Source organism: Rhinichthys klamathensis, unplaced genomic scaffold (genome assembly GCF_029890125.1).
Source record: "Rhinichthys klamathensis goyatoka isolate OS25496 unplaced genomic scaffold, OSU_Roscu_1.1 h1tg000040l_1, whole genome shotgun sequence".
NCBI lineage: Eukaryota > Metazoa > Chordata > Actinopteri > Cypriniformes > Leuciscidae > Rhinichthys > Rhinichthys klamathensis.
In genome coordinates this window covers 12,352,866-12,378,052 of record NW_026606587.1, presented here as the reverse complement: position 1 = coordinate 12,378,052, position 25,187 = coordinate 12,352,866, and the positions used below count along the sequence as shown (strand labels likewise).

Here is a 25,187-nt window from a genome sequence, read left to right as displayed (position 1 = left end):
ATCTATACATTTTCATGTAATTGTGAATAACATGCAATTAAGTGTCCGAAAAACATTTAATTTAGTTTGCACTTATATTCTTTTAAAGTAGGCTATATGATTTATGTAAAGTTCTCTTTTTTTAAAGTGAAGTGTATTTTTTAACAAGTGTGATTATTTCATCCCTGAACTCATGCTTAAGTGAGCACAAACGGGACTGCCATAAATGTTTCTTGTGTGTGTGAGTTAGGAGGACGTCTGGTGAACCCCAGATTCCCTGTATCGTAGCCTAGTCACCAAGTGAGCAGATAAAGTGAACATGGTGAACTGGTCTTTCTGAGAAAAGACACACCTAAACTATCACACACTCACAGATGGAGCAATCTATAGATATCATGTGCGGAATGCCAATCATACGAGCTGCAAATAATTATAGAAATTTCAGCTTTGTTTAGGAAAGGAAAGATCTCTCTCTCTCTCTCTCTCTCTCTCTCTCTCTCTCTCTCTCTCTCTCTCTCTCTCTCTCTCTCTCTCTCTCTCTCTCTCTCTCTCTCTCTCTCCTCTCTCTCTCTCTCTCTCTCTCTCTCTCTCTTGAATGGTTCTCTCAAGATGATTTACAAATGGCTTTTAATGAAGGGTTTTTAGGACTCAAACTATATTAGGAAGGGATGTTGGAATCACCACCGTAACTAAATAGCTGTCAAATCGATGAATAGCATAGATAGGCCTACATAAAAGTTTGTGTTTATATAATATCACACACACACACACACACACTGAAACGAACCGTCTGAATGAACCGTGTGTCTAAAATTCATTCAGACTTGCCAAAAGAGGAAGGATCATTTAATAAGAAGAAAATTGATTAGAATAGGCTACATTAAGTTCACCCAAAAAAGAAAATTCTGTCATAATTTACTCACCTTCAAGTTGTTCCAAACCCGTACGAGTTCCTTTCTTCTGTTTAACACAAAAGAAGATACTTTGAAGAATCTCAGTAACCTGGTCCCCATTGACTTCCACAGTATTTGTTTTCCTACTATGGAAGTCAATGGGGACCAGAATATCTATGATTACCAACATTCTTCAAAATATCTTCTTTTGTTTTCAAGACAACATAGAAACTCATACATTTAGAACAACTTGAGGGTGAGTAAATGATGGCAGAATTTTCATTTTTGGGTGAATTATCCCTTTAATTCATACAACCTAATCACAGACCAATTCCAAACAAGATAGAAAACACTCCTGAAAAGAAGAATCACTCAAAAACAACAAACAAACTTTCCCAGATCAATGTACTTTTTATTGGTAACATCAGCTTTGAGCCCCACCTTCACCCGTTACCGCTCTCACAGTCTGGCGCGCGACCGCTGCGTCACGATGACATCACGGCGTCGCTGAGATGACGTTGTCGGCAGTGGTGGTGATAGTGATGTGCGCGCTCGTGTCGCCGCTTCACATCTCCGCGTATCAAGCGTGGGTTTAACGCTTCCACCGCATGGAGTTGCGCAGCGACGCGGTCTTGGCGAGTGTGGAGATGTCGGAGGTGAACAGCGACGGCGACTCGTTGGAGGGCGACGCGGATTACGAGAGTTTGCCCGCTCACGCGTCGCTGGGCACGCACATGACAGCGGGCGCCGTGGCCGGAGTGCTGGAGCACACAGTCATGTACCCCGTGGACTCGGTCAAGGTAACTCAACTTAACTCTACACAACATAAACACATTCACTAACGCGCGTGTCAGATGTGCGGTTAGAAACCCTGTCCGGCTCACCCGACGTACAATTCAAGCGTAGTACTTTTCAAAAGTTAGATGGCAAATCTCTTGATGACTCAAACCTTCTCAAATTGTCCCAAAACAACAAACCAAGTTAAACCAGCACAGTCGGCCATGCTGTCTGCTGTGAGAATGAGCACTTTACTACAGTACAGCAGTAAAAGGTTATCCTCTAGCTTCAGTTGTGTGTGTGTGCTGTCGAGGCTTCACTGACAGCTTCTCAAATGACCTTCACTGATGTTTCTCTCTAAACTCGGTCTCTTTCAGTTCACATGTTTAGAGCTTACTGAATACAACTATACTATGTGCTACTATAGTGTTCTAACTCTCACTATAATTCCTGCAAGTCATGCTTTTAATGCATTCATTCATGCATAAGTCATCTTTATCAACCTAGTAGACATTCCGTGTGAAAACAAGTGTGCTTGATTGATTGTATTGACTGTGCACTTGTGGTTTACTTCAAATCTTAAAAGTACGTTTTTCAGGGGGCAAAAAACTACACTGTAATAAGTTGCTGCCTTAATTTTTTTATTAACTTAAAACTTAAATTACATTAAACTTACAAACATAGTAGAATCTTGTATAACTTAAAAAGTTGAAAATTGCTTATTTTGGTGAGTTAAAGCAATGTAAAATTCTTTTATTCTTTAAAGTGTATATAATCTCACTGAAATAAAAGGCTAATTAAAGAGAGTACACTTTCATGACCTACATTTTTAAATCATTATGTTTTGATCATCTTTTATTGTGCTTTAAATAAGTGCTCGCAATTTTAACTGTAGTGTGTCATTCGATATTACACGTACAGTTAATGTATTTTAAATGTACTAAATTGCAAATGTGTCATTTTGTTTCTTCAAATGCGCATATACAAATAAGTACATTTTAGTTTATTATAAATGCTTGTCGGTACATTCGGCTGCGCAATTTAACTATAAATGAACAATAGGAGAAATTATGAAATTACATTTACAGATCTACTTAAGTGGGTCAAAATAAGTGTTTAATAATTCAAACTATAATGCCTTTTCATTTAATTGCATGTAGCATGCAATTAGGTGTCTGAAAACATTACATTCAACATTACTAGTAAGTTCTAGTAGTATGCTAAAGTGTACTTCACAAAAGCTTATGTCCTGCACACTTACCCTTGAGTAATCTGGGTGTAAGACCATAATGGTGGTAGTTTATGTTCCTTTGCTGTGGCATAAACTTACAACCTTTTGGTTCGCAGCCGAGATCTTTGACCTAGAGGTGGGCGATATATCGTTTAGACGATAATATCCAAATTGTTGTCTGGACGATATGCAAAATTGGGATATCGAATATTTCATAATTTGTGCAATCCGACCCCCCCAAACATGAAAAGAGCTGAAGGAAGTTAAAGAGAAAACAAATAACGCACACTATAACCTTCTAAACAATTATATGTAGCGATTTTAATACTGTAGGGGTTTGTTTGACTGTATTTCATGGGGGGGTTTTTTTGTACAAAATCACGATCGTTACTTAATTGCACGAGAGTAAGCTGCTTCTAATTTGCAATACAACTACGAAGTTCTTACCTGTGTGTTATGACGTTTCTTAGGTTGAAGCAACAATCCAAAAACGTAAAGAGTATGTCCGATGTACGATTTATAAAATAGCTGCTAGAAAAGGCAAAATATGCGTTGTTTGCAGAAAACTGAAGTTAAAAATTAATGTCTGAAGTTAAAAAGTTTTTCTTAACTGTCTGTGGCGTCCTAGAGATCCACCGGAATAGCCTCCGAACAGGGCTTCTTTTAACTTCAAGAAAACATTTTCTTTTTTTGTACAAACTAAAACATTTGTATTAATACGGGGAACTGCCCATAATGCCTCAGTGCCCCTGACGTCTTACGTCATTACACCGTGCCGTGCTTATGTTAGGCGCCATTCACATATAGCGCCTAAAAACGCGTAGAAAGAAAACGCTAGGCGCGCCGCGTTCTCCTTTTTCCAAAGCGCTAGGGCGGTTGCGCTCCGGAAGCGTCTGTCGTTGCTAAGCGCAACCATCAGCTGCGCTCTCCGTTACAGCAAGGAAAACGCTTGCGGCATTCTGAAAAATTGAGATGTTTTCATCTTGAAGCGGCGCGGACGCGCTTGGAAAAAACGAGCGCGTCGTCATAACACACAGGTAAGAACTTCGTAGTTGTATTACAAATTAAGACCGCGTCGCTTCCATTATGAGCGCGCGAACCGCGCGCCTACATTTGAAATAACGAACTTGAGCGCGCAAAAGACGCGATATGTGAACAGGCCCTACTGTATTACAATAAATATTTAGTACAGTAACTTGGTTCATGTTTAAATCAATAATGTCTCTTGTCTCATATCTTTATGTACTAGTAATTCTATACAATAATAGGTCAAATGCAGCAAGTCAAAAGACCAACTGGACCTTCTTTGCCAGTTTGCACACATTTCTTTGAAGGATTGCAAAAATATCGTCTGAATATCGATATCGAGATATTGAAAAAAAATATCGAGATATTCATTTTTGTCAATATCTCCCACCCCTACTTTGACCACTAGGCCACGGCGTCCTTGAATAGAGGAAATTGATGAGTTTGAACTTAAAGGGAGAGTTCACCCAAAAATAAAAATGCTGTCGTCATTTACTCACCCTCAAATTGTTCTAAATGTGTATGAGTTTCTTTCTTCGGCTGAACACAAAAGAAGATATTTTGAAGAATACTGGTAATCAAAGAGATGTTGACTACCATAGTATGAATAAAAAACACTATGGTAGTCAATGGGGACCAGGAACTGTTTGGTTACAGCAGAATATAGAAACCCATACAGGTTTGGAACAACTTGAGTCAGTGATGACATAATTTTTATTTTGGGGGAATTGGTATTTTTGGGTTATCCATGCAAGTCAGCATGACGTTGTCTGGTCAGATTCTTTATTTCATAGAGTTTTTTTGAGGAACAAAAGGTGATCTTTGTTTCTCCTTTGTTTTGCATATTTGATCAGAGGTGACATTGTCGTCTCATGATGTTGAGTGGAAATGCCAGGGTGTTTTTGTGTGTGAGTGCAGCGCTAATCTTCGGACTAGCCTCGGTCCGGCTTTAAATCAACAGTTCATTCAAACGCAAGCTTGCCAAGCCAGCTAGTTCACTGAACAAAACAGTCCTTTGCTTCCCGTTCTTCATTGTAGGTATTCTAGCTCTATCTCTATCTATTCACAAACTGGTACTTGGGACAAAAGTGTCCAAACTTTGTCTTTTTGGGAAACTTGCGAGTGAAAGTGATCTGTCACTGTGCCAGATTGCTCTCTGCATCTATTCTGTGGGACTTGCGGAAGCTATTGTCATTGTTTCCTTAGTGGCTGCCAGATTTCACTCGCTCTCTCTACGCGGTTGAGAGCCGTATACTGGTACGTGTCTGGAGAGCACATAGTCACAGAGACGCTTCTGATGCCTGACAAACCAGAGGCCCTGGACTTCACCTGGAAGGAACTACTGGGCTGTAATTGGTTTGTGTGTTCATGGGTGTGTGTGTGTGTGTTAGCCGACGACAGACACTGAGAAAGAAACTTGGTCAGAGATCACAGAGGGATACGCCATTAGTAGGACAAAGGGGGAATCTTTCTCATGATGATGATGAATATAAGGAAATTATTATTTGTCATGTAGGCATATTTATGAAATTCAAGACATGAAATCAAAACTGACCAATTTTTTGTGTCAAAAAATTGTCCTTGTTGTCATTGCAAATAATCATTGCATGCTATAAAAAAATAAATAATAACTTTAATCAGAATGATGTCTCTGCATCTGAAATAACCCCTCTCTTCATTTGATGTAACCGTCCTAAACCATATGGGCAATGAAAAATGTGATATTTTAAAAATAGTAAAAAAATGACCAATTTGAATAAATGCATCCAAACTTTTCAACTTATAATTACCAATTAATTTTTTGGCTAAAGTATTCAAATATGCATTTCATACATACAATACTGCACCTCTACAATGTTTTTAATTTCTAAATTAAAATTATTTTGGATGTTCATATATATATATATATATATATATATATATATATATATATATATATATATATGTGTTTATGGTTAATTAAAGGGTAACTAAACGCTAAAACAACTTTTTTTTAGTTAATGATCTGTAAGACTGGGGCTTTATTAAAGGTATAGCGGAGGATCTTTCCGAATTTAAGAGAAGACCCGCCGTCTATTTGCTCCCGAGAGGGAACGCCTATTAAACTTTTACTAGCAGTGATTTTAAATGGATTTCTCCAAATAGCATGACAAACTTTACCTGTCTAGGAGAATCTTCGCGACTGCGGCATCAGTGGGAAGCCCAACCTGTGCTTTTAGCGCACGCCAGCGTGTGAAATATTCTCCCAAAATCACTCTGGTCTAGTTACTATATTCTGCGGCCTTTCTCTTCTTATCCTACACTTCGTATACATTTTTTCTCTTTCGACCCTCAGCCATTTTCAAAGGAATGGCTGAAACCGTAACTCATCACACATAATACACCTGAAAGTGCGCATGAGCAGAAAGCGAAAACTACATGGGGACGAGCACGTACGACGGCCTTACGTAAACATATCACCAGAATGATTGACACTTAGGTGGACCAATAGTATAGGCTACCCACCCGGAAAAAGAAAATTCTCCGCTATACCTTTAATGCTGTTCATTGATTTCAAGTAATTTTTTTTGACATTTGGGTATAAAGTGTTTTATTTCTACAAGATATGGTGTAAAAAACGCCTGAGTGCTGCCCTCTTCAGGTTGAACGGTGGCTACTGAAGTTGAATTTTCCTATTGGAAGTTGTGGTGCCCTGTGATGTAAGCAGGCACCAGCTAACCACGCCCCCTTGCCTACAGAGAGACCCGTCTCAGGTGCAGGCCCCCCCTCCGCTGGGCTCCGGCCACTTTTACAGCATTTTTCAAATATTGCCAGTGGGTGGAGTCAGGCTCTGACCAGGGGTTTAGTTGCCCTTTAAGGTTGTAAAATGTCACGTGGTGCAACTCTCCCAAACTTATGACATTTATAAATTAAAAATTCACGTTAGCAGAATGCCTGTGCTTGTTAGCCTGACGTCGTCATACTCAGATTCTAGTCAGAACGAGAGTCTGATACTGCTCCATTGGGCTGTGATTGAGGCGTTTCAACCGAACCAGGAAAGAAAGTGCCTCTGTCCTCAATTGGATAGACCTACAACTAATCAGAGCAACAGAGTAACTGACGTATCCCGTCAAATCCCGTAGGAAGGACGGGAAAAACATCTTTCTGGTCAAATGGTTCTCTGTTCCTCTTTTAAAATGAATGCGCCGTCTACATCTTCTATAACAGTCGCGATGGCTGAATCTACACATCTCAGTTCTCCAGCGGCAGCCACCTTTGTTGTAAGCGAATTCAGCCCAAGCGCTCTTTGGTGATGTGGATGATTATGTTACGGTTGATCATCTGTCCATCATCGTATAAAGCCCGCCCTGACAATTTGATGTGCTCTGGTTCGAGCACAGTTGCTCCACAACGGATCGAGTCCAGACCGAACTTCCCGACCTCAAATGTCGTGGGCGGGCTAAGTTCGGCTGGCATCCAGGCTAGCGTCTTGTGTTTTTAACCGCAAAAACGTGTGAATGGCCCCTACCACTCTTGCCGCAGCTAAAGTTGTTCCGATTCCGATACTAGTATCGGAAATGCCGCCGATACCAATAAAAATTCTGGCATCGGTATCGGCGAGTACTTCTATCCGCGTACCGATCCGATACCATTTTCTTAAACAATAACTAGTTATGCACGCTAGCTTTGCGTAACGCTGCAAATCGGAGCTCAATTCTTCTTCGCTGCTCTAAACAGTGGTTGCTTGTGGCAACACAGGAAGTCGTGCTGTTGCCACACAAGCAACCACTGTTTAGAGCAGCGAAGAAGAAAACGCGCGCGTGCCCTGCAGTATGTCCACAGTTTTTCAGACTGGACAACCAGCTAGTAAAACGGCGACATGTCTCATATATGCCATACTGCAATTTCGAGGGGTGGAACAAGTATTAGCAACTTCAAGTAACACCGAGTAACCCCGCAGAACACGATTACACAAAGGCAAGGGCAGAGAAGAATGAACCGCGCCAGAATCAACAATCTCTGAAAGCTTCATTCAAACGAATTGAAATGTTTTCAAAAGACAGCCAACGAGCGATCATAAATATAACCGACAACATGTAAGTTATTAAGTTTATTATTCTGGATGACCAGCCGATGTCAAAACTGAAATGCCGTTTATTTAACAAAACTGTTTATGGACCTTAAATTATAAAGAGATAATTTTCTTATATTATTCATATATCATTTTTTTAGATTCCTAGATTTATTTTTTGCACTTTTTTATACAGTTATATATTGTAAATCTAAAATACCTTTTTTCAGTTTACAGTATTAGATGTGTGGCTGCATTTTAAGTTCTTTTTCACTTAAGAAAGATAAATAATATATTGCTGTGAAATGTATGTCAGATAATAAAAATACTCTAGTTCACTGTATGTATTTGTTCATGTTTAATTAAGGGATAAGTCTGAAGCACCCCATAAAATAATTCTATCAATTCATGCAGTGCTAGTATGAATTGCAGCTGTATAGATACTGTACAGACCCAGGTATCGGATCAGTACTCTGAATTGGCCGATACCCGGTATCGGAATCGGTATCGGGAAGGGAAAAAGGGTATCGGAACATCTCTTGCCGCAGCGATTGTTTGACCGATCTTGCAAATTGCCTGGCTCTGATACATCATCTCTCCCTGTTTCACCTTCCCTGGTTCTGTGCTTTCGTCCATGTCGTTACGGGAAACCTGCTCTGTTCTGTTCCCACGCTAGATTTAGGCGCGCTGCTTTCAGGTATCACACCGAGGGGGCTGGCGGAAAAATACTGCTTTCTGCGTTTTAGAAATTGCTCATATCACGATTTTATTACAATTTCGATTAATCGCTCGGCCCTAATTCGAGGTGCAGATATGTCATTACCCTGTAACTTAATTGTTATACCACATGACGTTTTAAGAGTAATTGAATTTAAACTTTCCTTAAAGTTTTTCAAAACCAACTTTAACACAGAGTGCTTTTCTAGGAAACTGGCACGTTTTGAAATAAATCTTTCCTTCCTCTTTCCTTTACCGTATACACTTTATTGTGTCATTGACCCCAATACTCTCATATCATAGACTGTTTATTGAGTCAATAAAATCTCGTTTAATATGCACTCAAATGTACAGCACTTGAGTTGTTGCATGTCTTCATTTTTAAAAGAGAAATTAAATACACTTTGAGATCATTATGAAAGTGGGTTATATTATTCCTCTAACACCCTAACAGAAGATAAGCTTTAAGACTTTTAATGATTCGTGTGACAGGCCTGTAAATCATTTGCCAACAAACACCCAGAAAGCGATTAAGCTTAAAATACTTCCTCTTGCTTTTGTCTGTTGAAAAAATGTGTCTTAAGGAACAAGGGAAACCGAAATTTATGTTAGGGATGAATATGTTGACTAGTGACTGCTTGTTGTTCATTTGCTATTTTGTTTTGAACACAAACTTGAATGTAATGTTGAAACGATTACCAAAACATGTTGCAATTCAGTTACCGGAGCACATGTTTGTAGTAACTCGGGCTGTTGCAGTGTTGCAATGATTCAGGCTTTGCAGTGAAGCTGGAATTTCCAGTGTGAGAGAGATTCTGGGGGACTTGCCAGCTGTACGAGGGTTGTCCCTTCCTAGAAGCACCTCTGTGAGGAGTGTTTCAGGACATGACATGCTTGACCTTTACTCACACACACTCCCTGTGTCTGTCTGATCATTCACGCTCTTAGAAAATAAGAACGGTGCACAATGCTTTTTCACAGTTTGAGATGAGGCCTCTCTCTCTCTCTCTCTCTCTCTCTCTCTCTCTCTCTCTCTCTCTCTCTTTAGGGAATCGAAGTCTTCATACGAATAAAATGTCATAAAAATGTTTAGGAATGCACGATATATCGGGCACCGTATCGGTATCGGCCAATATATGTTCATTTTTAATGTTATCGCTATCGGCCCGATAAGAAAATTAGGCTCATATATTAAAGCCAATAAATAATGGATTATTTCCTTCAGCTGAGACACTTCACTGTTTGCCATAATGGTTTTAAATTTCTCGAAATATGATTGGAATCACTTCAAAATACAGTTCAGTACAAGTCTGTCATATTGGCTACATAAAATTATCATGATAACATTACAGTTGTGTGCTTGGGAAATGGCTTTTAATGGTGAGACTTTTGTTTTTGTAATCAGGCTCTCAAAAATGTTGGATTTGGATTTATCGGGCAATATATCGGTTATCGGCGTTCAAATATAAAGAATTATCGGTTATCGGTATCGGCCCTAATTTTGATATTGGTGGTGCATCCCTAGTTTTGTGCGATGTGCTGGGAGAATCATGGGCTGGCAGCTCTTTTATCACACACACCTGATCCTCTGATTCAGAATGAGCACACCCTGGATGTTTCTGGATATATCTATCATAAACACACTTCTGTCATCTCTCAATGATATTTCTTCTCATTCACTCACATATTTACTTATCATCACCTTAAATTATGTAATATATATATATATTATATATAATATCAAACCCATTAGTAGTATTGTTGCTGTAGCTCATTTCATATTTTCTCATGCTTACTATAGATTAATGCAAAGACTGTCTGTAATAGTTATGTTTTACACAATGTGGTCTTGGAAATAAATTATGTCTTAAATAATTTGTGTAAATTATTTGAATCCGTCACGATTAGTTATAACAAATGCTTGAATGTGGGATAGAGTATTAATCTCACGATATCCTGCATTCATATTGGGGAGTTTAGTTTTTATATGAATAAATTGTATAAATAAATGATCGTATGGTGATGAATGAGTACATATACGACAGCTGGTGAAATAACACCACCCGCTGGTAATTCGAGCAAAGCGTCTAAGTGTTCGTTTAAGCTACAAACAAGTAGGCTACACATTCATTTCTTAAGTTTATATAGCAGCAACTCTGAAAACAGAAAAGGTAAGAAGCGATATTTGAGAAAAGAGCATATTAATCTAACAGCCGCAGAGCCATAGCGGAACTAACTTTACCCAGCGTCACATGCTTTCCCTTATTACGACGTGTACGACATTATGGAAGATTAATGAGTTGCAAAAACCATGTAATGTAGTCTTTAACACCCACTTAAATATGTCGGTAGTTTTTCCACATTTCATCATTGAATGAAACTCTCTGCAAGACCTGTGTCACTGTGACTGAAAGCTCTTCAAGGATCACAAGGCTCTGTATGCCAGCGTTTGCTCGTGTTGTGAATGTGATGCATGTACTGTAAGAGGCAGAGCGTGATTCAGAGAGATGCAGCAATACTGGAACCAGTATACAGTGACGGTGTTTTTCCTCTCAAGACATCGATCCAAAATAAACACATTCTTGCAACAATGCAAATGAACCACTTCTTTGTCCATCTTACGCACAACACAAGCTTTGTGCTCTTGTGTAAAGACTGAAATGGTTATTGTTTACATTGAAGTATTGAGTTTTAACTGTCAGGCCTCCAGACTAATAGCATTGATGCCACAATCTTCTATATATGGGTAGTTGAGATTAAGATTTGTTAAATTTTTATGATTGTATTGAATTAATGCATGCAATTGCCAATAATATTGGATATTTTATCCCATATGTGATCTCACGTTTAATATTTTGATTAGAGTTTTCGACCAGAGTTTATAGGCACCTGTTGGAATGCTTTAAGGCAAATTAAAACAGCATTTTTTAATTAATTTTTTACAATCAAATATCAGTAAAACCAAAGGACTTTTACATGACTAACTAATAGCTCGACCCATAACTCAAACTTTAAAGCTCTTGATTCTGCTTTGTACGTGCTCTTTTTCCATAGTTCTTACATATTATTCATACTTTAACTTTAGCATTTGTTTTGAAAAGTAGTATTGTAAACGTATAGAAACATGATTCAAATGTATTTTTGTAATAAAATTGATTTGTATCCCTTTGCTCATGAATATTATATTATATGCCATGTCATATATTATAATGTGTGCATGACCAGGGTACAAAAAAAAAATTGCATATTTTTTTCCCCATATTTTTGAAAAGTCTCTTATATTCACCAAGGCTGCATTTATTTAAACAAACTAAACAATATTTTACATATTATGCAGGCCTATGTATGGGTATTTAGCCCCCTAGCTTATTAGCCATTTTTATTTTTCCAATTTAAATGGTATATGGCCGATATGCATATTAAATTATTTCTATTTGAAAGTACAATGACTATAAATAATAAAACATGATTGCTCATTATTATCTTATTATATATGCATGTATATGTAAACTATAGTTTCAATGACATGTGAAAGCAGACTTGAATGTTCAGCCTGACGGTGTTAATCAGTGTAGAACGGACTGACGTTCGGGTTGGTGTGTGTGTGTCACTCCTCATGGGTGGGCCGGGGCAGAGGTCGTAATCTCACACATCCAGAAGGGTGTGAATGTACTACTAGTGTGTCTATTAAATTTGGGCTAGGATGATTAACAGACAGTTATGTGCACACATCCGCGTACGGTACTCATTCCTGTCGAGACTGTCACCTCTCTGTTACAACAGACGTTTGATTGTAACCAGTTCAGTTTAAAGGCAATTGGCTGCATAAAGCCAATAGAAAGACGCTTTAAATAGCCTCGTTTCCATTACCATTTGAAAATGCACCCAATGGAAACGCGTCAATTTCGCAAAAACTCCCATATATCGCAAAAAAGAAACACCTCATATGTTTCCCTTGCCATTAATGCTTGGATAACATGCTTACGTCTCCTTCCATTAAAAATAATGTCTTGTGCGATGGCTGCGATATACATAAACCTACCAACATATGTTGCCATGATTTTTGGAAGGACTTATCGCAAGAGGAAAAAAAATGTTTTATTGCATAAGACTTTTTTTATCAACATTTTGAAAATATCGCAAACGTTTTTTTGCAAATCTGTAATGGAAACGCGATTGATGGAGGAAAAACATTTCTGTATCCAGTTGGGGTGCAACGTACACAGAAGTCACGATTCGATACGAGTTCGGTCCAATAGGATAAATGGTCACACTTTAGTTTAGGGGTCCAATTCTCACTATTAAATAACTATTAACTATTATGAGTTTTCCCTCAATAAACTCCTAATTACTGCTCATTAATAGTTAGTAAGGTAGTTGTTAAGTTTAGGTATTGGGCAGGATTAATGGATGTAGAATATTATCATGCAGAATAAGGCATTAATATCTGCTTTATAAGTACTAATAAACAGCAAATATCCTAGTAATATACATGCTAATGAGAATTGGACCCTAAACTAAAGTGTTACCGGAAAAAGCAACAAATCCCCAATGCTAGGTTTCTTTTATTTTGAACAGACAGCTAGTGCACCTAGCGTCCCCTGAGGTAGTTGGTCATTTGTTGGTCAAATTTGGGTCAAATATGGACAAACCCAACTGTTGGGTTAAAAATTTAATTAAAAGATTTAACCCAATGGCTGGGTTTGTCCATATTTTACCCATATTTGGCTTGAAACAACTCAGCATTTTTTAGAGTGAGTACAGCCTCCTCTGGTGTATTTAAACATTCAAAGCTTAAGCTCAACCGTCCTATACTTAAGCATTTCGTGCACAGCCTTTCAAAGTATACTTTGCCTAACGCTCCAGTAGTTTGAAAAGAGCTGGGTCAAATGCCAGGCCAGGCTTGCCAGCTCGCCCTCCTTGCTCCGGCTGGCCAGCCCATTTTAGTATTTTCCAGACAGTACACTTTGTGATTGTGACAGGGCCAGTTTTTCCACCTCCCTGCTAATCTGAAGCATCCAAGACAAGTCGAACGGCTCTGATTTCCTACATATCTGTACTAGTTTTGTTTCTCATGCCACACTGCATTTATTTCATGTTCATATGTAATAATAAGTGGGAAAATGTACAATAAGTATCCGTCATTATTTGTTTTTTTGTGGACGTAGTAGTGTACTTCAAGTGCTATTGGAAACTTCCTAATTCCAGTTCCCACTGCTGAAGTCGTGATTATGAGCTTGTCGTGTTGAAGTGGTTTGTTGTCTCGAGAGGCGTTCATGTCCAATTCCCGACTAGGAAACTCGTATTGAAGATTATTCCGATAGCACGTGAATGCAGAATGAATCTCTGTTGGAGTCTCCTTTTTCAATGTGGGAAGTTTTGTCTCTGAGGAAGTGTAACCCATTGAGGTTTGGAGTTTCAAACGTATATTTCATGGCATTGTGTCTTTCATGACTTAATTTGAGGAAACTACACTGGCTCAGTGTTTTCTGTGGCATATTAAGCTGTTCTTCTGCTTTTCATTCGCTAAAGCCCTCCAGAAGGCACTCTTATTCCTAAAAGACAACTTTGCTGCTGTTATAATAAAGCATGTGCTCAGATTTCTTTTACAGAACCGTTTGAGATGGATCAGAATTTTCTACGTTAATGTCTTCTGTGACGTCTCTATTATCTGTCGCGGTTTGAAAATGGGTTTTATATTAAATAGTTTTGCGCTAATTAAAAACTTATCTGGATGTTTGCCTAGTTCTCTTGTTAAAGAAGAGTTAATTAAACGCTTTGGATTAGCTGTAATAATAACATCTTGTTCAAAGTAAGCTGTAACCGGTCTCACCGGTGTGTCTAGGTTTAGGTGGTAGAATTAGATGGACAATGAGGAAAAAGATTATTTACAAGCTTAAACTTGTTTCACATGGACTGTTTATAGACCTACTTAAATGACTTTATCATGCATCACATGTGCGTTGCAGTCTAGCTCTCCTTTTTTCTTATGAAATGGTCTAAAATATTTCAGAGGATATATTGCAGTTGTATAGCGAAATTTGCTCACAAGCTATATATTAGGAGTGTAACGGTTCAAATAAAATTACTCACGGTTCGGTTTTTATCACGGTTTTGGTACGGTTCGCCATGTTCAGGGGAAAAAGGACTACTGTCAAATAAAAATAACGAAAATAAGAACAAATAATCAAACTACAAACAAAAGTACAAATAAATACTATAGAGCAAAGATACAAATAAAATAAACAGTGCTTTTCATCTTTTTCAGGTAGGTGTGACAGCAAGTCTTGCGCTTGAACGGACAAATTCACACCAAAATTGTCAACATGCCCGTCTTGGCGAGTATCCTAGCAGACGTAGTAGGTTATGTCTTAAGTGAACGTAAACAGTCGAGAAACAACGCATGTGTTTCAGTATCAGTATCAGTGTACTGGATCTATGCATCATCTCTTAAAGTAACACCGGCCTAATATTCCTGCTGTGTGTTTTTAATGTTAATAAAACAACATAAGCAAGGAAATCACTCTTTTGTAACTTTATTAATGATTAATCTATTTTAAAAATGTATACAATGAATGAAGATTATATGTAATGTTTACATTTGATTACTTCATTCAATTTCTGTACCTGAAAACTCTATATTTGCGCGCTGTCTGATACGCGGCTTTCTGTGCGCGTGCTTCAGATGAGTGCGCTTGAATGTTTAAATTGGCAAGTCTTAAATGAGTTTAGTTTAAACACAGATAGCAACGTGTGCTGTTCAGGTCTCGCCTGCTTTCCTGTGCTATCAACACCTGGGTGATGACGGCGTAAATGACTGATTTGTGAAAGGGAATGGTTCAGATAAGTGAGCTCTAATCAATTAATTAATTAAACTTTAAAGCCAATTTTTCTGTATCAAAATGAATTTTAAATTACTTAAAAGTGTGTGAAGCCTATACTCCCTCCAGAAGTATCGGTGGCAAAAATGATATCGGTGGTCATGTTATGTCTGTTATGTATGTTACGTCTCTTCATGTCTGAGCGGGCGTTTTTTGGCCACAATAAACCGCAGTGTATGGATCAGGCTTTATTCTGAGAGTCAGAAGTTTGACTCAGCTAAACTGTGTGTGTTATGATGATTCGTGCCAATTCATTCACATTAAACAAAGCATGTTTTTATAACTGTGGCTGAATGTTGGGTAAGCAGAAAGATGGACGGCTTCTATCTTGGTCTACATATTGTTGGTATTTCCTTCCATTTTTGTTAACAAACTTTGTTTGTCACAAAATATCTATTTTTAGGGGTCTCTGTCAATGATCTTTTTTTAAAACATTATGATATCAGATTTTTTTAAATATCAGAAGTCAGAATACAAGAAACGAGAACCGATCTTTATGATTTGGTCTTGTTCCTGTTTGTAAATATATTTTTGTTTCTTTGCATGGTTGATATCCTGATATGCTGCTCTCTCTCTGTTCATAGACACGTATGCAGAGTTTACAGCCGGACCCAAATGCTCAGTACCGCAGCGTGTACGGAGCGCTGAAGAGGATTGTGCGGACTGAGGGCGTCCTTCGGCCCTTGAGGGGACTCAATATCACTGTACTGGGGGCCGGCCCCGCACACGCGCTCTATTTCGCCTGCTACGAGCGAATCAAACGCAGCCTTAGTGACGTCATACAGAACGGCGGCAACAGCCACATTGCTAACGGTAGGAGAAGGGGTTCATTTCCCAAGTCTTAATGAGTGTCCATTAGGAGTAATTGATATTTTTGGGGTTATTGCGATAATCCAAGACATATGGGAAAAGGTTAACAAAAAATGTACTGTTGATTAAAATGCTAAATTTGATATTACATTGGGTGTGTAAATGAATAGGCTTGGATTTGGTGCTGGAAACCCAACGCACAGGACAATAGAGACACCAGAATAAACATATTCATGATTCTGAAGCTGAAAATACAGAATTATTTGAGATGAATATGCTTTCACTCTGTCATTGGCTAGATATATTTAAAATAATGTAGGCCACTTTTTACTGGTAACATTTGGCATTATCAGGACACACAAATGTTCCCCTATTGAATTATTATACATTATATTCAACATTATATATAGTAGTTTAATGTAGTACTCACACGAAAACTCTGAAAACCTTTTTCTCCTGCAGGAATCTTTATTTTGGGTGAACTATCCACAATAATACATATTGTTGCATTTTTGTATTGCGATATATTGTGACTTTTATATATTTCTGATTTTTGAAAGAGCAAGGGATCGAGGGTTTATAATTTGAAAGGCTCAGGCCAGGGTTGTTTGTGGGGAATGGAAAGTAGAGTGCCATCTTGTCTGGGAAATAGGACATTGTAAATGTAGCAAATTAGTCCCTGTTCCTGTTTTTTCCACATGTTGTCACTTGATATTTAAAATGTTTCTTTTCTTCAGGTGTGGCAGGGAGTGTTGCTACTGTCCTCCATGATGCAATCATGAACCCAGCAGAAGGTACAGTATTCTTCTTTCACTGTCAATACCGTCAATAATACATATTATATTTTTGGTACTGTTATGAGCAGGGCTTGACTTAACTGTTTTGCTCTCCAGCAACTGTGGCTACTGGTTTTCCAGTTACTAGCCACTCAGCATTTTCACCAGCCACAATTTAGACATGGATACCATGGGGAAAAACTGCCATATAGATATTTAATATTTATTTTGTCAGCAGGAATATTAGGCTGCTGTCACTTTAAGACCTGACGCACGGATCCATTGTACTGTTACACATCCGTTTTTTTTCTCAACTGTTAACGTTCACTTAAAACATAACTGACTGTGTTTATGTGAATACTCGCCAAGACTAGCATTTTTGCGTTCTCTCGCAATTATACAGTTGGGTAATTATATTTTATATAATTGGCGGGAATCAGGGAGAGGCTATCAATATTGAAATCGGTTTTGATTGCACGCTCGTTTTTTACTTTTACATTCCAGTTCGCGGTCAAGCGTAAGCTACTCTGCACAGGGAGCGGCAGCACTGACCACACATTTTACATCATATTTGTCAATGACAACACATTTTGACTTTGAACGTGCGACGCTCACATTTATTTAATTCAATCAGCAGCAATAATCACATTAAGCCATTTCGTGATTCTTGGTTTCGCTCTCAAATTTAAGACCTCTTAAAATGATAATTAAGACTTTGGTTATACTATTTAACCCTCTGTTGCTATTTAGTTTTTTCCCCCTGAATTTTATTACTTCATCGGAATGGTACGAAACTTGGTAAAGGTTTTGGAAATTGCTGTGTGAACACACACACAAAAAAAATCATGGACATGATTTGAAAAGTTTAAATGGTCCTGAAAAAAAAAATAGTTGCTCTTGTTTTGTTTGTGGCTTAAAAATGAGCTTTAGAAATAAATGAATTTCATGTAGTGGAAGCGTTCGGTACTGCGCCCAAACATTCTTACTGAACGCTAATTTTTTGAGATATAAGCCTCAAATTTGGAACACAGCTTGTTAAGATTTATGGCTTTGATTTTCTCAGTTTTAGAGTAAAATATATATTTTATATAAACATTGAAAATGGTATTTTTGAGCATTTTTCATTACAATACATTTTTTAAAGTTCAGTTTTTCAACTTTTTTTCACTTCAGCAATAATCTGCCAAGTGTCTTTAAAAAAGAGACCAAACTGAAGTCTGTGGTCCAAAGCGTTTAAGATTTATGACTGGAGGGTTTTTCACATGGAAGGTTTAAGTTGGAAATTTAATTTTCAGGTCTATGCTTAAAAAAGTGAATAAATGGATTATAACTACTGCATAAATATAATTTAGTGCCATAAAATCCCATTAAAAATACAAAATATGAAATAAAAAAAACACTATCGAACTAAAATATCATTTTTGACATTATAGTAGATGGTTAAATTTGACACATCTAACTTTTTATCTGCAAATTTTACATTCGCTTGTTGTTTACTAGTTGACATGATTGCTTTGTGTATTATTAATCATGGTTCATAACGGTCAGCATAGACTTACAGTTCAGTTACGTGTACGATGAGTGTTTTATGTTCTAACGTTTCCAGTCTTTTTCTCCTCTATTAGTGGTGAAGCAGAGGATGCAGATGTATAACTCTCCGTACCGAAGCCTGTATGACTGCGTGCTGACGATCAGTCGTAAGGAAGGACTGGCCGCCTTCTACCGCAGCTACAGCACTCAGCTGACCATGAACATCCCCTTCCAGGCCGTTCACTTCATCACGTACGAGTTCATGCAGGAACATTTCAACCCAGAGCGCCAGTACCGGCCTGAAACGCACATCGTGTCCGGAGCGGCGGCCGGAGCCGTGTCCGCTGCCATCACCACTCCGCTAGACGTGTGTAAGACGCTGCTAAACACGCAGGAGAACGTGGCGCTCAGCTCCGCGCATGTTAGCGGGCATCTCTCGGGGATGGTCAACGCGCTCAGGACAGTTTACCGGCTGGGGGGCGTTCCTGCGTTCTTTAAAGGCATCCGAGCTCGGATCATTTATCAGATGCCGTCTACCGCCATCGCCTGGTCCGTCTACGAGTTCTTCAAGTACTTTCTGACCCAACACGAGCCACACATCCAGGAACTGGGGAGGAACACTCACAAGGCCAGTCCCACATGAGGCCCGACCCAAAGAGCGCGCATGAGGATCATGTTGGAAGAGAGAGGGGGGGGAATGTAGAGACTCATTTCATATGCAGTAGACACTCCAGTCTCGAACCTTTTAATTTATTGGAAGAGTTTAATGTCATTACAGGAATGTATGGACGCTGCACACTACAGAACGTTTCTGTTAAACGTGACTGAAACGGAAAGGTAAAGAGGTGTAGATGTTTTTTTGGTGTGTTCTCACCGACATAAGATATTTATGATTGAGCGTGATGATGTATGGATGCGCATCTATATTTATGTATGCGCTCACACTGTCTTCTCAATGATAAAACAAACCCATTTGGACGTTTTATTGGCTTTTCTGGACTTTTTAGGGGTTCAGGAAAGTTTCATTTTTATTTTAATTATTTTTAATAATTGAAGGCATTGCTGAATTCTGCTGCGCAATAATCAGACCGATTTTTGTTATTATTGCCTATGAAATCTGCCTGGGTTTCAAACTATTTTGAATTGGACACACTGCTTTTTTTAAAAACCTTAATGTGATTATCAAGTGTTCTTTATGTATTTACATCTTTATGTCTTAGTCAGGGAAGATGGCATATTTAATTTGACTAAAATAAATCAAGGCTATTAGGAATGGAAGTACAGTAGGTAATTTTTACAACATGAACAACAAACATTTAATTTACAGTTTTATTCATTTAGATTATCCAAATGTGATTTTATACTTTACATTTTTAAGATAGGCTATTGAAATTTGTTTTCCAAAGAATGAATTGGATGCTAATTTAATTAAATGGCCTGATTTCATCACACTAAAGCACTTGGGATTTCTGAAAGATGGTGTATGGATTCTGAATGACTTTGACTTTAGCAGTGCCATTTGAAAGTTGAGTTTTTTCGTGTGATAACTTTTTTTCTTTTGTTGTTTTATGACATGATTGCCATCGATATATTTATATACAATATATATTTATCTATAATTGGAGACATGATCTATGCAGTGGGTTTCGCAGCTTTGGAAGGTCTTCTGCTTGTAAGACTGTGCACTAAAGCTGCAGTTGAAATCACAATTCCTGAATGATTTACATATGAGGTTTCATAGCTGTGTTCCTCCCCTGACAATCCATGTCAGTCTGGGACCGGGTTTATTCTGTTTCTTTTGTGTTCTGCCTCTGTGAATCTCCAGATTCAGTCACCCATGCAGAATAGAGCTTGCCGTGTTTGGCAGAAATAGACCTTTACTCCGAGTAGATGGCATATGTAATGTTATGAAACGAAAACAAGGTTGACATTGAGACATTGAAGGTGCAGGTTCTACATATCGGGCCTCCATGAAATTCGCAATTAAATATTTCAAGGGATAGTTCACCCAAAAAGTTTCCTCATTTACTCACCCTCATGTCGTTCCAAACCCAGACTGTCGTTCATCTTCGAAACACAAATGAAGATATTTTTAATATTCGCTCATTCTTTTGTCCATCCGTTGAAAGTCCACACAACCAACATTTTCTGGCGACAAAAATGTCAAAAAACGCTTTGTATGTTGAAGAGATTTAATTTAGGCACGTCAAATATGGTCATATTTGAATAGATTTTGATTCAAATGTTTGATTCAAATGGATCACTTTTACAATGTCTTTATGAACTTCATGAAGCTTGAAGATTTGGGTTGTGTGGACTTTCAATGGAGGGACAAAAAAAATGAAACTATTAGGGGTTGAACTACTTCAGATTTTTTTAAAGTCGACATTTCTGTGATTAAAGCAGAGTCGGTGTCGACTAGTCGCTGATGACGTCATGACCAAATAAGATGACCCTCGATCTGAGACTCGAACGCGCTACATAACCGCTTATTTTATCAATTCTTTTGTCTTTGGGTCGTTATATTTTTATATTTCTGCACGTTCTGAATCAGATATAGATAAAGTGGCACAGTAAAGATTACATTTCTGTGAATGTTTCTGTGTGGGCGATCTGCACGTGATTTGTGCGCGTGTGTGTGCGCGCGCGCGCGTGATGTAGAAGCAGTTTAAAACGACGATTCATTTACCTGTACAATAAGCTGTGTAAAACAAGCATTCACGTGATAAATCTTGAGCATCCAGGTGGTGTAATCAAACATATTTGTGCAGCGCTCTCTCGGTGTACAGGTGAAACTCGAAAAATTACAATATCATACAAAAGTTCATTTCAGTAATTCAACTTAAAAGGTGAAACTAACATATCATATAGACTCATTACATGCAAAGTGAGATATTTCAAGCCTTTATTTGTTATAGTTTTGATGATTATGGCTTACAGATATGAAAACCTTTTCACAATATTCTAATTTTGAATTTGGGGTTTTCATAAGCTGTAAATATCTCACTCTGCATTTAATGAGTCTATAGCCTATAATATAGGCTATCAGTTTCACCTTTTAAGTTGAATTACTGAAATTAACTTTTGCACGATATTCTAATTTTTCGATTTTCACCTGTTTTCATTTATTTGTCATTTTAACTTAAACGGAGCATAAAAGTGGACTTAAAATTTCTCATCCTGTTGCGCCCTCTATAGGCCACGATCAGCGATCAGTCTGCGCAACCCCTATGGTTAGATTATGGGTGAATAAATTACAGAATTAAATTGTTTGCGGGGTAAACTAACTTATTGACTTTCAGTCCGAAAGTGAACATTTTCGTAAGGCTTTTCAAATGTCTTTTTACACACATTAGTTCTGCTTGAATTTCTTGAATGAGGCCCAATATGTTGATTTAATAGTTTTCGTTCCTGGCAATTGACATATAGCACATGCTCTTAAAGGGATAGTTCACCCAACTTTTAAAATTCTGCTATAATTTTCTCACCCTTAAACTGTATACGTTTCTTTCTTTTGTTGAACACACAACATATTTTGAAGAATGTTGGTAACAAACAGTAGACGGTAGCCATCAAATCCATTATGTGTGTTTTTTCCTATGGAAGTCAATGGCTAGCATCCACTGTCTAGCTACCAGCATTCTTCAAAATATCTTCTGTGTTCAGCAGAAGAATGAAACTCGTACAAGTTTGGAACAACTTGAGGGAGAGTAAATGATGACCGAATTTACATTTTAGGGGTGAACTATCCCTTTAAGGTCTTTGCACTGGAATCACGCACAATAATCAAGCGAGTGGAGGAATAGATTTGTAAATAGTGTATCGTATTCGTAAGAGTACCTCATTTTGACAACTTAGATTTGACTTTTAGGTCTTGATTGAGACGACGTCCCGTTATTGGAGCCACAGATGAAACGCACACCGCAGCTTTATATCACAGCGCCAGTGCTTTATTTGCCTCTTTATGCCAGTGTTCATGAAATTGGATTGTCCACATCTCTGTAACCTGTGCAGCGTACGGGACGGTGTGTGTGTGTGTGTGTGTGTGTGTGTGTGTGTGTTTCTGCTCTTCTAGCTGTGTGTTCTGTGCCTTTCCTGTCCTCTCTCACTTCCGGTTCCCTTGGACTTTTGTCCTCTGCCTTCTGTTTGTTTCAGCTCAGGAGGATTGGACATTCCTTAATGAGATTTTTGTTTGTTTGCCTTTGATTAAATGCTTATTGGTATAGTGCTTCATTTGCGTGTGTGTTTCCAGACCACTATTTTTAACTATAGCATCTAGGAACCAAAGAAATTGACTCATTCACTCACTACATTACCATTACAGTAGGCTATAGCTTTATATATAGTTTACGTAGACATTTCATAAGTCACCCTTTGAGTTGTCAAGTTGGGAACAATGATGTTAGCGTTGGAGGTGGTGAGATTGTGATGTGTTTTAGGTTTTCCCTTTTTTTTCTAGGTTCATTACGACTGAGAAGATGGATGTGCTGGTAGGCCTATTAGTCGTATTGGGCCTGTTTGGCCTTTTATTTGATTGACCAAGGACGAATTTCCGTTACCCTTTGGCTCCATGTTGTACGGTGGGAAACCCCATGGGTTTGTTTCCTCTGGGACCAGCATTTCTGAATGCTTCGTATCTGTAATTGCTCTTCAAACTTGCTGTTTTAAAATGCACATTGTATTTGACTCAGTATTTCATTTCTCTCATGTTAAAGGTTTTGCATTTGGGTTGAATATTAATAGCATTCCTTTGGTTCTGTGTATGTTGATCTCGCCTGTCTTACTGATGATCATCACGTATACCATGCATTGAGAAAACCGATGTACCGATGTCATATCCTGAAAATTGCTACATTAATTATGCTGCAGTATTGCTCTCATCAATATGCACCATGAACGCATTCCTGTCTTGGCCGCTTTGTGCGCACATTGTAGAAGAAGTGGGAGGATTTTGATAAAGATAGTGCCATAGTGAACGCAAGTTTGTTTTTTGTTTTTAACAGCAATGAAAATGAAAAATGTAGAGACTCAAACTGATTGGTGGAAATGCTGCTACAGTTTGAAACACTGGAACTGAAATAAAATGCACAATGATCAAATGATTTAAATGCATCTTATTCAGTAAAACGAAGTTTGTACCATTGTATGAATGTATTGCTAATGATTGTAAAGCTCATTTTATGGCCTGCTAATAAAAAAAGAATAATTTAATTCAGAAAGACAAAATGAATTTATATAGGCTATACAACATGTTCTTAAAATCTTTTTTTTTTTCTATTTGAATGAAACATTTCTTTGGCTGAAGTTCATTTTAAAATTCAATTTCTATATTTAAAAAAGATATTGTTAAACTATTCTAACTTGTGGACACTGATTTTATAGTAGGTGATGCTGTCATATGTTGGAATATAAAACTATTAAAGGAAGGCTACCTAACTTTTTTTTTTTTTGTTCAAAATTAATACAATTTTATAAAATAAGTCAATGCATTAATCCTTACCCTGGCCTGATTTACTATGATATGCCTATTATATTTTAGACCTGTTGGGATGGTTTTCGCGCACATGCGTCGCTCGACCGTGTGTGTCTCGTCATATCCGTTAATAGAGAAAAGATGCTCGGCTATTTTTGACACGTGTCTGGTGTGCAGTGGCAGAGGTTAGTTGTGTGTGTGTTGTAACACAAAGTTGAGATGTTGCCCAGAGAGAGAAAAACAATAGTGTCTGAGGAAAAGATGCACAAAAGATGGCGTATTTTCCCCTTGTTTAATAAAATTACTTAAACGTCACACTCGTCTGTATGGGGATCGAGTGAGAAAAAGTATAAACAAACATCCAACTCTGGTCACAATATATAAAAGGAAATAAAAGAAAGAGTACAAAAGTCAGCAGAGCGGTTATCTCCTCTCCTCACCTGTCAAATCTATTACAGAGTCAGAGCCGTATTCAACCCTATTCAACGGCTCTGATCCATTACAGACACTCTACGCACATGCGCAGTTCTCATTTTACCTCAGATTACCATAAAAGCAGTGACCGACCGTTACAGTGTGTGTGTGTGTTTGTTTGTGTTTGTCTGGTGCAGAGGTTCATTGTCACAACTAGCAAGAAAGGTTGACATGGAGCAGTTAAATCTCCAACCCCCGGGAATCCCCCGTTTTAATCAAACGCTGAACAGAGGAGAGTCTGCTGGAGAAAAGAGAACGAGACAGAGCTCGTAACTAAAACCAGAGACAGAGCTCGTAACTAAAACCAGAAACAACATCAGCTGGCTTTTCGGAAATGACGAGAACTGGGGGATTTTAAATGTTGTAAAAGCGACACAGAGATGATGGTGTTTTTATTACTCAACAGGTGTGTAAGGTCTTTTATTGAACTGATTAATTGTCATATGGAGCCGGAGGCAGAGTTAGTTGTAAAGCATTATCTTGTGAAGGGTCATATTCATCCGCACAGTCACGCAGAGCCGAAGCACAACCAAAACAGTGTTCTTCCGCAGTTTGTTTTTGTTTTTTAA

At 38.1% G+C, this 25,187-nt stretch overlaps 1 protein-coding gene across 1 annotated transcript; it reads left to right on the top strand.

The window, feature by feature from the left end:
* The first annotated feature begins 1,367 nt into the window (after window positions 1–1,367).
* Window positions 1,368–19,324, top strand: slc25a37 (solute carrier family 25 member 37). Its single transcript, XM_056246879.1, has 4 exons — window positions 1,368–1,672; window positions 16,140–16,368; window positions 17,103–17,159; window positions 18,767–19,324. The coding sequence occupies exons 1-4, from the start codon at window positions 1,481–1,483 to the stop codon at window positions 19,312–19,314; spliced, it is 1,026 nt and encodes a 341-aa protein (XP_056102854.1). The 5' UTR covers window positions 1,368–1,480; the 3' UTR covers window positions 19,315–19,324.
* The last annotated feature ends 5,863 nt before the right edge of the window (window positions 19,325–25,187 follow it).